Below are 15,145 nucleotides of genomic sequence, written 5' to 3' on the forward strand. Positions count from 1 at the left end.
GATGAATGCTTCATCTTATAATTTTCAATATAACGAATTAGTAAAGAGGGAATGGAAATTGAAGGTAATATTTTTGATACCAATCTTTTTTAATGATTGAAAGCATGAATTATGAATTAACTGAAAACCAACTTAAATTATCTCATATTCTTATTGAACGTTGTTGTAAGCTTAGCCACTTCCAAGTTCAATCTAACCCCATTATTTTACCGTTCAAAATTAACCTCAAAAATTTAAAATTTTAATTTTTGTTTGTATCGTAACATTTTAATTATCCCGTTGAGTTCACCAATATGAACTTGTTAATACCAATTCTTGGTTCGAATATTAAAATCAAATCGTAAATAGGCATGATATTCAGAAATAGCCACATTCGTGTTGTGAATGTAAAGAAAAAATGGAAACTTCTTTTTCCAAAATACGAAAAGAGCTGGATGACTGGGGATACTCCGAAACTCTCAAACCAGACTGTCTTTCACTTGTGACACGGATCTTTTCAGATCTAAAAGTAACGACAGAAAACCTCGCGAAGTATGTGACAATATCCAAGCAAGCTTTGGAGGTAAATATAACATCGGATTTGGTAACGTTTCCAATATATCAGTTACTTAGCAAGTCATTGCAAAAACTGAAAAATGAATGCTTCATATAATGCTGCAAAAACTACATTCTTTTAATATTTTTGAGTCTTCAATCTTGGGCATGCATAGTCTATGATGTGTTGCAACAGCAACTAAATAAACCCATGAATTGAGAAATCAAAATTTTGTCATGAGAGATCAGTTTATGGGAAAACAAATTTTTGGATCTCTACTTTTCCATCATTTACAAAGTAGGACATCTCCAAAGAAAGGAAGGAAAAATTAAATATATTAGAAAACTTTGTACATTTAAGCATGTGAAGATCAAGCATAGAAGGTTTTTCTTAAATACAGAGTGGGAGAAAAATCAATCCTAAACAACTACTTTCAAATTTGAACATTGCTAGTGATATTTCTAAAATTAATGTAATGTAAACACATGTTTAATATGCATCATTCATATTTGAATATTATATTTACTTGTATATGTAGGTATAAGAAATTCATAAATTGATTTTTAATAATTTATTTCAAATTAAAAGAAATATTTTTTTTTATATTTACAAATGATTTTGTCAGTAAGATAGGTATAATCTTCAGACAACAAAGTATTTTTTTTGATTGATTGAATGATTAGGTTACATGAAAACCACTTTTTGTCATTCAATTTGAACACCAAAATCATTCATAATGGAATTAAAATAGTTATTATACACAGAAAGGATACATACTGTCATAAAACTTTAATGGATATTGTGAAACATAGCTTGTTACTCATGAATAATTAGAGTAAAAACTGAATGGAAAAAACTGTTTTCTATGTAATTCAGTGTACAAAAATTTGAAAGTGATTGTTTTGGATGGATTGTTTTCTGCCAGTATGCATTTGAAAGAAACTTTTCAAGCATGATCAACACATCTTTGTAAAGAGTTTTTATTGATGTATTCAATTTTTTCTTTTGCCAGAATTTTCCCACCTTTATAATGATGGAGAAGTAGAAAGCAGAGGTTTTTTTCAAACCCATGAATTCTCTAAAAACTAATAGGCAAGTCAAGTCTACAGAATTTTATTGCCTACTACCAATTTATAATTTACAGTTGACACTCATTTTTTGACACCAGATTTCTATCAATTTTGACTAATTGGTGACACTTGTACCATTTTCTTGTAGGAAAGAGACTATTTAAAGTTAGGTGCAGAACCCTATAAATGTGACAATGCTAAATTGGTAAGGGAATGCAATGAGTTACATTTGGCCTTTATCCAGTTCAAGGAGCAACATGAGAAGGTACAAAAAGGTAGTACTGTTTGGAGTGTAGAGAAACTGGTGATTTTCCAACAAATTTTCAGATCTTAAAACGAAAATAAGCGTGTTGGAAGGTCAACTTACGGACAGTGGCATAGAGAGACATAAACTACTTCAGAAAATTGGGAATTTGGAGTCTGAATTGAATAGAACAGCTAAAGGTAGCGACTCAATGATGTGTTGTAATGTGTTTTTCTAAACTATGCTACTTTTCAGGTGATAAATTGAAATCGCAGAGTCAAACAAAGAGTGCAAGTTTTCATTTGAATAGTGTTATGGCAAATTCCGACCAAAAAATTGCTACTTTAAGTAAAGAACTGAGAAAACTGAGAGAGGAACAGTTACAGTGTATCAAAAGCAATGAGTTCTTCAAAGCACAGGTGAAATATTTTCGTTTAAATTATTTACATCCAATAATCATAATTATATGCGTAAGCTTTGTAATAAAGAGTGTTGATAAATGGTTCGAAACATACTTATCAAATTGAACGCATATAGTAAACAATAAAATAATTTCCAATATTCAGAATATTCTTTGTGAAATTCCTCAAAGATCCTCAAATTCAGTTCATTATTTTAAAAACGGAAATAATAAATTTCAGATGTCACAAATGTTTCATTGGATAAGAAATCATTCAAAATAATAACTGTTGAAAATTTTTAGGTCATTACAATTTTTATGGGCACATAAACAATTTGAATGACAAATTATATGTTAGTTGTTGTAGTATTAGAGTAGTCTTAGTCAGGGTACTCAGAGGCAAAATCTTAATGAATTCCTTCTCATGATATTGAAAACTGCTTTGTTGCTAATGAGAGTGAGATTTTCACTAAACAGTTTGCAAAACCACAACACGTGTTTCACTATACGGTAGCTTCCCCAGGCCTACACCAAGGAATACGCCTGGATTTTCATCAAGTTTCGTCTTATTCCGTTACATAATTTTGCTGCTGTTTTGGTGTTTATAAAACAAAATAAGTGAATTATTTGGAATCTTATATCTCGTATTTGCATTTGGAATTTCAGTTACAAAATCGAGATGAAGAAATTAAGAGATTGAATAGTTTACTAGAGGGAGGAAGGCCAACTAAAGCTCTAAGTAAAGATTGTTGTTACAAGAACATTGACAATAAAATTGGATCATTACAGGATGAAATAAATGGATTAAAGAGGGAGAAAATTACTTTACAGAATGAGTTGAAAGGTATTTATAATGTTATTACTGTAGATAATTTGATAACAATTTACCAATTTATGAACATATCTGAATATAAAGTTCACCTCAAAAGAAATTGTTTTTAAAACATAGTTTGCATATTCTTCAACTGTTAATCTATAGTCAACTATGAAACCAAAGTGTTTGAATTTTTTTTTACTTATCTTATTAAGTCCCCGCATAGTTTGATTTTCAATTTATGGCTTGCTAGTGTTTTAATCTGTTTTTTTTGCAATGAGCATACATTTTGTTTGTTTTATCTGCTTTTCTTTCAGTAGGTTATTGCAGCATCATTTATAAATACATTTTATTGTGAAGTTTATTGTTTTCGTTAAAAATCCATGGTCTGTGGATTTAAAATTGATGAGGGTATCATCTGCAAACAAATGGATTTCACACATTCCAGCTTCTCTTACTATATAATCTATATAAATCATGAAGAGCGAAGGGCCGAGAATGTGTTTGAAAGTGACCATGGGCCTTGAATTATAATGAATAATGAGAAATGAAACTTTCTAGGTTTTTTGATAAAAGTGGTAAAAAAACATAGAAAGTTTCATTTCTCATGTTTGATGATGATCTCCTACCACGTAGTAACGGCTACATCAATCAATTTACTCAATCTATAAAATTTTAAGTCGAATGTTACTTTATTTTAGAAACGTCATAAACAAAATATTAATCATACTGCAGTCCTTTTGATTGAAGAAAATCTTTCTGTTATTTTTATGGGGGACTGGTTGAACAGACTACGACTTAAGGTGCTAACTTGACAACCGAAATTATTTCCTTCTGTATCCTTGATACTATCTTCATCAGAATATTTTACTTCGCCCTGCTCCTTTGAATTATCTCCCTTGAAGTTATCAGTGAATTGGATGGTCGCAGAATAAGCAGACTCTTCTAGAGAAACACATTTCAACTCCACTTCTTTATTATTATCTTCAGTAAATTTTGTCCTAATATTATCTTCATGCTTTCCAAACTTCTGCCTGCAACTGTAGGAAGTTCTCTTCAGTAGTGCTGCATTTAAACTTGCATTCGAAAGAGTTCTGTAAGACCTCTTCAGTTTGGCTTTGGTTATGTCTTCGTCCGATATGCTCAGAGTCTTTTTAACAAAATCCGAAATACTACTTCCCGAATCTTTTTCTTTGATTTTCGAAGAAGGTAAGGTTAATAAGGAATCTAAAGATCGAGTTGGTACATCCAGGAGTGTAGGTTGTCTCAAGTTAACTATTAGTGCAGTGATAGTGGATTCAGTAATGAAGTTACCTTCTTGGTTTCTACTTCTAGGAAATTTAGAATATTTCATTCTGTGTCCTTTCGACACTCCACGTTTGCTACACATCAGCTGGTAAAAATGGTAGATTGAAACCCATGCGTAAACCGATGGACCATGGTCTATGGTTTGAGCCAGTAAGAAGTCAAGGCAAATTGCGTTGAATCCTTTCTGCACCAGACAGATGTATGTTCCTGTAGTTAAAGTAAGCAAAGTCACTAGCACTGATCTCACAAAACCCAGTACGAGCCAAGGTATCATTAGGTACTGTTTTTTCTCGGAAATAACTGGCCATAGCAGTACCACGTAAAATCCAAGAAAAATTCTCGAGGTATAGCTCGTTATCAGCATAACAAATGCTAGAATGTTTTTCAGGAATCTTTCCATGTTTCTCTCCTTTATTTCTTCTCCGAAATTGAAATTCCATAACTCTTTCAAGTTGCTGCTACTTTTTGAAGCGGAATCGTCCATGCACAGTGTGACAATGGCTATGCCTATGATTAGTATTGCTTCTGTTCGTCTTTCTAAGCCCAAATAGTCCGATATCATGTTATGCTGCTTTTTTTGTAATTGTGGGCCGGTGAAGTACTGTGAATTTTGATTGACATTTGAGGTATTTTGAGGTTCTGATAAATGTCATAAATGTGTATCAAAGCTTTCTAAGATATATTAAGTGAGATTATTATTAAATAAAGTGTTCAAAAAGTTAGAAAAGAAAACAAGATACCTTTTCATAGATTAGTCCTCAAAAATTCCATAGTATTTAATTATAATACCCAGAGTTCTGATGTCAAATCAAATCAAAATGTACTTTATTGTCGAAGATGAAATCTCATTGACAAAGTGTTACTATTCTAAGAAATATAAGATACACAACTTAAAAGATATTGTCGAAGATAAAATATTATTGTCAAAAGTGTTATTATTTTAAAGAATATAAGTTATACAAATTGAAAGTAATATTTGAACATTTAGTGATTTTAGCATTTTGGGGTGAAATAGTAGTCAGAAAGTAATAATATATATGCTACATATTGAAATAAATAATAATAATAATAATGAATATTCTCATGCAACACATAAATGTAAGTATGAGAATATAAAAACTATAAAGCATAAAAATATAAAAGTGAATGCATAGAAAATAACAGTATCAACTCCGTAAACATTTTCAACTATACAGCTCAGAGCTAAATGTAAACATTAAACAAAAAGTTAAAAAAGTCACATAGTTTAAATACCAGTAGGTAATGAAACACAATAATTAAAATTAATTGTTTATATAATTAAAATTTCTGTCTGAATAGAATTCGTCTAAAGAATACAAAGCCTTTGAAATCAGAAGCTTTTTTACAGACTTTCTAAATTTAGTGGTACATGTTATGTCTTTGATCTCAATTGTCAAATGGTTAAACATTTTTTTTTTTTCGTTATATATGAAAGACCTCTCAATTTTTGATGATATTGGAAAGGGTAAACCTATATTGAGCTTATTTCTGGTATTTCGTCGTGGTGAAATGAAAATTTCCGTCCTGTATTTTTTTTGCACCAGACATAACATTTCCAATATAAGTATGGAAGGCAAGGTCAACATTTTATACTTTCTGAATAAAGGTCGACAGGAATCCCTGAATCCAACTCTACACATATTTCTAATTCCTCTTTTTTGTAGTACAAACACCCTATCAAACATGTATTGGCAACACGTTCCTCAAAAACAGACACTGTATCTCAGATGGGAATTGATGAGAGCAAAGTACCCATTTTCGCCATATTAGTGCCCAATTCATTTGCTGATACTCTGACTGCAAAGCATCCAGATGAATTTTTTTACATAGGTTATTTATGTGACCTTCAAAATTCAAATTTTTATCAATTTGTAATCCCAGAAATTTTGCTGACATTTTGTTTTCTATTAATTGAGTACCCAGGTAGATATCTAGTGTGGAGCACTTGAGGATGATGATGCTAGTTTTTGAGAAATTAAATGACAAGAGATTAGCATCACACAGCATTAGCAGTCTTTTATCTTTATAATATCCATGCTAATCAAATCATGCAGTTCCCTCTCATTCTTGCAATGCCAAAATAATGTAGTGTCATCAGCGAATTGGGTTATTTCTGCGGTCATATTAATGCAGGCTAGGTCGTTAATATAACAAGAAGAGAATTGGGCCTAGAACCGATCCTTATGGAATACCACAAGTAACTTTCTGAACCATTTCAAAGATATATCTCTAAAGCCATACACTTCTAGTTTTTGCAGCAGAATTTCATGATCCAAGATCGCAAAAAACTGCCGCTGCTATTTCACGATTATTTAAATTGAGATACACGTTTTCCAGCAGATGAAACATAGCATCTTCCGTGTTTTTCAAACTCTGAAACCCAAACTGACTGCTACTAATTATATTATGCTTTTTCACAAACGTCATAATTCTTTGTTTAACATGTTTTTCTATGATTTTAGCAAGGGTAGGGTAGCATAGAAATAGGGCTAAAGTTGGCAGGATTGTTAGTGTCGCCTCCTTTGTGCAAAGGAATAACAATTGCCGGAAATACACCCATTATGAAGCTTGTATTTATAGCTTCTACCAAAGCGGTGATAGCGGAGTTGGGCAACTTGGTAAATACTTTCGGGATCCACTCTACACACATGCAAGTAAACAAGCTTCGGGACACCTTTGATTTTTTCAATGTTTTCTCCAACAACAAGGTTTCTTCATGTTCTGGATGTTTTGGACGAGATGGTCTGCCATTTCCCCTGCTCCCTCGAATAATCTGTGCTAGCTCCTGAATGACTGGCTGTGTCATTTATATTGATAAAATGGCTGAGACTTGACTGAGAATAGCGGCTCCCACCTCCTTTCTACTTATATCTGAACTTATTTGGCCAGGTTTTCTCGAATTTTGTGAGTTATCGGACACAATATCTTTCTTGGTACCAGTAAAAGATTTGTGCTCATTTGATTTTCGATGATTTTCATTTAAACCTAGTCCATACTAGTAGTTCAAGTTTATTAGAAACATGTGACCGACTGATAAAACAAATATCAACAAAAACCTTCCAAAACACTCAAAAATTTTTGAATATTGTTTTAATTATCCATTAAACCACTATCATATCTTTTGATTTCATTCTGATAACAAAAACGTATCCAACATTGTGGAAAACAAAAAAAACTATCTTGTTTTTAAACATGGAGACAGCTGCAATAACAAATTATAGACCAATTGTTTTATTTTATGGAGAGTCGTAAAAGATTATTTTGTACAGTGGCATTGATCAATACCAGTCACACCATTGTACTAATTCGATTATCGATATACACTCAGTAAGTCTTTAAGGAACAATATGCCGTGACTGATTGTCACTTTTATGATGTAAACTCTAAATTAGACATACCTACAAACAAAACTGCAATTGACATAAATTTTCGTCTCTCCCTTTTTCGTATGTTAAGTCTTGAACCAATTTAATACATACATAACAGATTGTTGTTGTCCCCTGTTAAAATAAGTTCTAATTTTATTTGAGAATGGAATAAAAATTTGTGTTCTGTTTCTTCAGAGGCCTTGGCAAAACAACATGAGGCCATGAGAAGGGCAATACACCTAGCAGACAGGAACAAACAGCTAGAAAATGAAATGAAAGACATCGACCAAATTGCTTTAGCAGTCGAAGCCGAATGTAATGACACTGTGAAGAATAATGCTGAAAAAGTTACTAGGTATTTTTTGAGGAAATGCTCCCTCATTTATATAATTTCATAAACATTTTCTTTATTTTTTGGTTAGGTTGCAAGATAAAATCAACGAATCAATTATCACTATTCAAAATCTGGAAAGGGATAATGCCAAGTTGATAACTGAGAAGAAAGAACTTTCTGCCGAATTGGACGCCATTAGGTTGGAAAAGAAAACTTTGCAGACTCTTCTGGAAACTGAGGCTGAAGATAAAAAGAGGTTGACTGATCGAATCAACAATTTCACCATAATCGGTAAATATTTTCAAGAGTAGAAGCATTCATTCCCATATTAAGTGATGCAATGATGATACAGTGACAATACAATTCAAGGAAACAACACTGAAACAAAACTATTACTATTTGGTCCTTCGAGCCGGATATCTGAACAAATGTTTTAATTATTGTGGAGATAAGTTTAGGCATTACTTATTTTCATGTTTTTTATTTGTCATTTTCATAGTCAGATATCTTATATTTTTATTATGTTGTTTGTGAACCACAAGTCTTATAATAAACTAAAATTGAATCAAATGAAATTATAATAAAATTATTTGAAACATATTTATAACAACCACTTTCAGAAAACGACTTGAACAAGGAAATCGATAGGTTACTAAAGATTTCTGGCCAACAGCGAATAAAAATTGCCGAACTGGAATGTCAGGTTACAACTACAAAACTAAAAGCATCTGGTGATCTTCCAAAGTTTCATACTAAGGTAAGCATTTGCTTTTGTTATCATTCAGTGAAACTTCATGTATGAGAAATATGCTAGAGATCCAAGTGGCGAACCTTGTGGCATGCCACATGATAGATATTTTTCTGGTTATTTCCAGCAACTTAGCCATCCTAGTGTCGACAAAACTTCCAAAAAGTCAGAATCGATTGATCATGGTATTAAATCGAAGCAAAGCGTACCTAAAGTATTACACAAAAAGACATGCAAAAAGTCTTCCCTCTCAAAGCAGTCTTCCTCTTTGAAAGATATACAAGAAGATAGGAGAACGTCCCTAACAATTCAGAAAAGCCAGACTTGTTGCTGTGAAGCTGGAGGTTGCGTAAGGAGCATGAAAGAACTATTGGACAAGGAGATGGAGTTGAGGCAAGAGCAGGTTTGTGATTTATGCTCTAGAATAGTTTATGCCTTGCGGTAATGGGTCAAGTCTATAGAGAAATAACACTTATATGGCACTGAGTCCTGCGTAATATTATTACAGTATATATTAGGCCAATAACAACAGACTACTTTCAATTTCATTTATCATTTCTATTGGCTCAAATTATTATCTTTCATATAAATTCAGTATAAAGGAAGAAGATAGGTCCAGGCATAGTTTTTGTGGCAAAGTTCTTCAAACTACATTATTTTATTATTTGTTTTTAGGCCATGCAACAGATTGAATCTCTGAAACAAGAAAAAGACTACTATATGAAAGAATACCATAAAGTTGTTGAACAAATGAGATCTTTTCCCGGACCAGAGAAGTCCAATAGGGTAGGTAAATGTTCATTTGATTTTGCAGGATCATATTGTGCTCGTAGACCTATTCAATCTGTTTAAAATATGTTTTTCCGTTAACCAGCTGTCGCACCCTTACGAACGACAACCCTCAGAAGTCGAAACTTGTGCGAGCTAAGGATTAACGAGGTTTTACCTTTTAACGTGTGATTCCTAACAAGAAGAGATGTCCATATTTTCGTTAATCCTATTATAGGGTCTTAGGTTAAATTTGTGAAATACAAATGAGAGAGAACTATTTGCCTTATCTTTGAGAAATTTTGGAGTGAATAACTTTTTTCAATTTCAAGGCATTATGCAAAAACTCTAATAATAGAAGACCCATGTTGCGATTCATTTCATTTTCAATATTGATCATCTCCTGATGATGCTTACTTGGTTAGCAAAACGCGAGTCCAGATAAAGCGTTTTTGTTCTAGTTAGGGAAAGTGTTTTCCCTAGATTCATTTCACGTCAGAGATTCCAAATTCTACTTTTTCATCAATACATTGACCAATCCAAATTTTTTCTACATTTTTCATTTCGTTCAATAATTTTTCCTACATTATTGACAGTTTGTTTTGTTATTACTTACTCATTTTACTGGTCTACTTGATGTACTTATTGACCGACTAAAATTTCTGTAAGCTTCAAGATCAGACTGAAGGCATGCTCGGCCGTATCAAAGAAAAAGATCAGATGATTTCGACATTACAAAGTGAACTGAGGACACTGAGCAATGAGAAATACTCTTTGACATCAAGATTGGAAAGCATCAGCAGAGGTCAGTCCGAAATTGAAGTCGACGGCATTTGCCAAAAGGTAGGTAGAGTGAAATTTTGTGGAAATCAAATTAAGTGGGTTTGTCAAACTAAGTTTTCGTCTAAAATGTTATTTGTGGTGAGCTTTTTGCATGTAAAAATGAATGTCGACACAGAGAAAAAATATGACTCTGTTATAGTAATGGTAATGTTATAATAGGAAAATTGAAACTCAAATTTTTTTCCTAGGGGATAATTTATAACAATTTTTCAATAGTGATGTGAATGAACGAACATATTGCCAATTTATCAAATGGATCCAAAGTCGATAACCTGTTCGGTTTATATCAATTTTTAGTTGATTCTAAGAGTGGTTGATAAATACATATGACAGGTTTATTCTGAAGTTGTTTCAATAGTTGAGTATTTTAATTGAGAATATATGAAACTATAATACATGTTCATCAAAGCCACACCACCAATCAACATCCAACAAGCAGATTGACAACATTAATAACCTTCCATTTTTTTCAAGACAATATTGTCACATAATCTTTTTGGGTTTATCATCTTATCAATTTTGTGTCATACAAAAGAGTAAGAATAATAATAATAATATGCTTTATTATCATAAGACATAATCTTGTAGACAAAGCTTGTGTAGTACATACTTGAAAAAATACCAACTGAAATTAAAATAAAAATATAAATAGTGCATGGGTACAAACTACGTTTAAATGGAGGATATAAAAGATATGTATATATAAAAGAGTTAAAAGTCAAGTTTATAGAAGAGTAGACATAAAAAGTAACAACTTAAGAGCTCCTTAAAGATGAAAAATATGCGTAAGTCAGTTAAAAGCTATCGTTAAAAAATATAATAGTAAAATTAATAGTAGTAGTATATATATAAAAAGTATAATAGAGTGTATCAGATAGAAATTGTTTGACTAACTTCCCGAATTAGAAGTCATTTATATTGGCAGATATTATGTCGATAGGCAAATAATTGTACATTTTTCCACCATTGTAAAATATGGAGTCTCTAGTAAAGTTTTTAGTTGGCACAGTGAGTTTCATAGCGGGTCTGCAGTTTCGGGTGTTATAATGGGAAGAGAATATATGCTTATGTATTAAACACACAGATTCCACTATAAATAATGCAGCAACAAACCAAAAAAATGTTGCCAGCAAAATGTTGGTTGGAGTGTATCCACTTCACACTTCATCGGATGAATTTACATCATCAATTCTGTTTCCAAAAAAATTTCATTTGACACAGGATCAACCCAGTTTATCGACTTCTGATATTAATGATTGAGTATCAAACAAATTCTGAATCAAGACAATAAGCTGGTTTTAAGTTTGGGTTATTTATTTTTCAGAACTTTCAAAATATAATTTGTGTTCATGGAACAAACAAAAACGACTTGTGGAATATATTTTTTAAACAACAAGAAACTGGAAGGTGGTTTTAGAAGAGTTTTTTTTAATCTTAAAAAAAGTGCATTGTGTTACAATGAAGTTTATGTTTTGAATTTACAAGTTCGATTGATATTCCAAAAGTATGGGTCAAAGCTGTTTTCCAGGTTTGTTGGCTGTGGTATGCAGGATTTTAAGCCACATGTTTTATCTACGACTGTTGTAGATGTGCAGTATATGACTTGGTTTTTATTGGTTTGGATAAAATTACCTGATTCATGTGCAATCTAGAACAGAAAACCAGATTTCATTTATGTCAATTCTCTTGCCTTGTGTTTTTGAATTTCTAGCCTACTTATGAGCTTTCTAAATACTTAATAAGTATGGGGGTGAGGCAAAACTTCGACGCTCAATTCGTTTGATTTTCGGGAGGTAATTTGTGAAACGTGCGGACGGGTGTTGTGGTGGAGCAGGATCAGACCTCTTCTGTTGACCAATGCCGGCTGCTGCTAACTCAATAGGACTCTGCTGTGATAGTTTAGCCCGAATGTAGAAAGTTATAGTGAATCACACCAGCCGCTAACCACCATACAGTAACCATGATCTTTTTTTGGGAGGTTTCGCCTTTGGGAAGTACCCGGGTGGCTCATCAGTGACCAACCACCGTCCTGAACGTATCTTGCTGTCTGCTGTCCTCGCACGTGACGATTCGTTTTGGGCTATTTCGGGAGCGCTTTGGTTCAATTTGAATTCGTAGAGAAAAATTGGCCGAAAAATCGCTCTGAATAAACTGAAAAGCAGCAAAAATTGAACAGCATCAATTTATAGAATGAAAGAATCTCTATCGATCAGTATGTACAGTATCAAATCAAATCAAAATATACTTTATTGTCCGAAGATTTGCATCTCATTGACAAAGTCCAAGAAAGTACTGAAAAAGTATAAATGTAGATATAAAAAAGTTCCAAAAATGAATAAATGTAAATATAAAAAAAGTTCTAAACATGTATAGAAAAAATACCACCATGTATAAAGTGATAGAACAATAGTAGTAAAAATATTAGTAATATATTATTGAAAGGATTCGCTGAAATACTCTTCCAAACTATAATAGGGTCTATCCACAAGTAGGTTCTTCACCGCCTTTTTGAAATGAACGTTGCTTAAATTTGCAGATCTCATTTCTAATGGTAAATGATTGAACAATTCACCACCATTGTAGTATATGGAATCCTTGATTAAATTCGAAGTTGGGATGGGAAGTCTAAAGGTATAATTGCTATTGCGATTAGCATAAGGAGTAGAAGCAAAGTTGAACTTCGATTTATGTTTATAAATAAGGCAAACTGTCTATAAGATAAAAAGTGCGATAACTGTTAACATTTTATTGGCAGTGAACAAACTCCTGCACGATTCTCTGAGTTTAACTTTACAGAAACATCTTAGTGACCTCTTCTGTAATATCAATACAGAAGAGAGGAGGGATGAGTTGCATGCTCCCCAAAAAGGTATTCCATAACGTAGTCGAGATTCAACAAGTGCATGGTAAACGGTCTTTGCGAAATGGAAACCCAACTCATCTGAAACCACTTTAACTGTATAACATCCTGAGGAGATCTTACTCTTCAGTTGTTTAAGGTGCTCATCAAATTTCAGCCTATTATCAATGAATACACCGAGAAACTTTGTGTTTAATTTATTTTGTAATACGTCAGCGTCTATTGAAATGTCATCAAGCAAACATTTGAATGAACAGTAGAATAAATATTTATTGAGATATGGAGCTACAAAAACACATGACAAAACATACAAAACTTTTGAAAAAACCTGAAAAAATCATACATAATGACGAGTTGTTGTTCAATTGAAAATATTGAATACTTTTATTTCAGACAGGTTGCAAAAGGAAAGCCAGGGAGTTGGAAATTCACCGGGAAGAAGTAAAACATCTAGAGAGAGAAAATGATTCATTGAAATCGAAAATACAGGTGTGGAATAATATCTGCTGTTTATACAGTTTTATGATGCAAGAACAAAATAAAAATCCATTGTAATTTGTTTTTTTTAAGGCTTTGACCGAATCATCAGTTTTTGACCAAGACAGAATGAAGAAAGCCTTCAGAGAAATGGAGGAGCACATTAGGGTACTTGAAAACGAACGTAGGGACCTGGTGGTAGGTCAGACTACAAGTAGATCAAATGTAACACAGTTAGAAGAAGAACGTAGTCAGATCAAAGAGCAGCTTAGAGTGACAGTAAATGAACTAAACACGCTAAAGGCGAATTATAATCAACTCAAGTAAGACTGATATTTGAAGTTTTAAAAAATCGAAAATTTTCCCAGTGCAGTGATTTGAGAATACTTCTTGGTGCCACGCCAAAAGTAGGAGCTGGGGTAGCTCAGCAATGAAAGCTTCAACTTCATAGGGGTTGAAAGTGTTTCATCAAACTAGGTTATCACATCCGGCATTCATGTGTGTTTTTCTTACAGACTCCTTCAGGACCAAAGCGACAGAGCCTTGACAGAGGCACAAAGTCAGCTCCTCAGAGCTGAAACGGAGCTGCAGAGCTATCAGTCGAAGGTGAGCTTGACACACAGGGAATCTGCCGGGCATGAGAGAGAAGTGGCCCGGTTGCAAGGAGACGTGGAAGTCATGAAATTGCAACTATCCAAAATAGACAAGGAGAAGGACGAATTATTGGTAAGAATCGGTTGCTAGATGTGGTTTGGAATAGGAAATGCATTTGATCTTTTGCAGAATATTGTTGACGAAAAGACGGAGAAAATCGATCTCTTGGAGAACCAGCTGAGGGAGAAGAAGAATTTGATGTCGAGTTTGGAGGGGGAATTAAAAGAGCTAAAGAGGAAGTTGGGGTAAGTTTTGTTGTAAGTGTTTGTCGCCTCGCAAAAACTTCTCTTTGCATTTTGTTGACCTGACTTTTTTTTTAGATTTTTTCAGTTTGCTGTGGAAATTACGGTTAGTAGTTTTTTATTTTCATGTTGTGCACCCCGGTGTTGCGTGAGCTAGCACAATTTTCCATTTGAAAACGGAATACATTCACTTTATTTTCGAAAAAGGTGTTCATCATTTTAAGTTACAATACTTCGATAACGTTTTAATATTACATTTCTCCTCATGTCAATTTGAATAACTGACACTCTGATTAACGATTTATCATAGTTCCGTTTCCAACAAAAATGCCACAGTTACAATATTCCGTTTGTTTGAAGGTGATTGACAATGTTTCATGATGAATTTCATAAGTTCGGACTTCCATTAGGCAATGGAACTCCGAACTAATGAAATTCACTACAATATTCCGTCTATTT

The 15,145-nt window shown here is 33.0% G+C and overlaps 2 protein-coding genes across 3 annotated transcripts in view; one reads left to right on the forward strand and one right to left on the reverse strand.

Moving 5' to 3' along the window:
- The first annotated feature begins 206 nt into the window (after positions 1-206).
- The window catches only part of Cep135 (Centrosomal protein 135kDa), a 53,857-nt gene continuing 38,918 nt past the window's right edge, over positions 207-15,145 (forward strand). Inside the window, exons 1-15 of one of the 2 annotated variants that reach the window (XM_074182376.1) lie at positions 207-562; positions 1,754-1,880; positions 1,933-2,049; positions 2,105-2,268; positions 2,916-3,093; positions 7,956-8,115; positions 8,183-8,385; positions 8,715-8,851; positions 8,970-9,245; positions 9,518-9,628; positions 10,280-10,453; positions 13,707-13,802; positions 13,884-14,113; positions 14,306-14,516; positions 14,574-14,689. In XM_074182376.1, coding sequence (XP_074038477.1) covers positions 398-562; positions 1,754-1,880; positions 1,933-2,049; positions 2,105-2,268; positions 2,916-3,093; positions 7,956-8,115; positions 8,183-8,385; positions 8,715-8,851; positions 8,970-9,245; positions 9,518-9,628; positions 10,280-10,453; positions 13,707-13,802; positions 13,884-14,113; positions 14,306-14,516; positions 14,574-14,689 — 2,465 coding nt within the window. In that variant the 5' untranslated portion in view covers positions 207-397. The remainder of the gene's footprint in view (positions 563-1,753; positions 1,881-1,932; positions 2,050-2,104; positions 2,269-2,915; positions 3,094-7,955; positions 8,116-8,182; positions 8,386-8,714; positions 8,852-8,969; positions 9,246-9,517; positions 9,629-10,279; positions 10,454-13,706; positions 13,803-13,883; positions 14,114-14,305; positions 14,517-14,573; positions 14,690-15,145) is intronic. The other variant, XM_074182377.1, reaches the window with a different exon arrangement.
- LOC141485539 (uncharacterized) lies at positions 3,737-5,027 on the reverse strand. Its single transcript, XM_074182379.1, has one exon. The coding sequence runs from the start codon at positions 4,931-4,933 to the stop codon at positions 3,788-3,790; it is 1,146 nt and encodes a 381-aa protein (XP_074038480.1). The 5' UTR covers positions 4,934-5,027; the 3' UTR covers positions 3,737-3,787.

The sequence above is a fragment of the Leptinotarsa decemlineata genome, unplaced genomic scaffold (assembly GCF_025532065.1).
Source record: "Leptinotarsa decemlineata unplaced genomic scaffold, Ldec_3_MD MMD2_tig00026328_RagTag_RagTag, whole genome shotgun sequence".
Taxonomy (NCBI): Eukaryota; Metazoa; Arthropoda; class Insecta; order Coleoptera; family Chrysomelidae; genus Leptinotarsa; species Leptinotarsa decemlineata.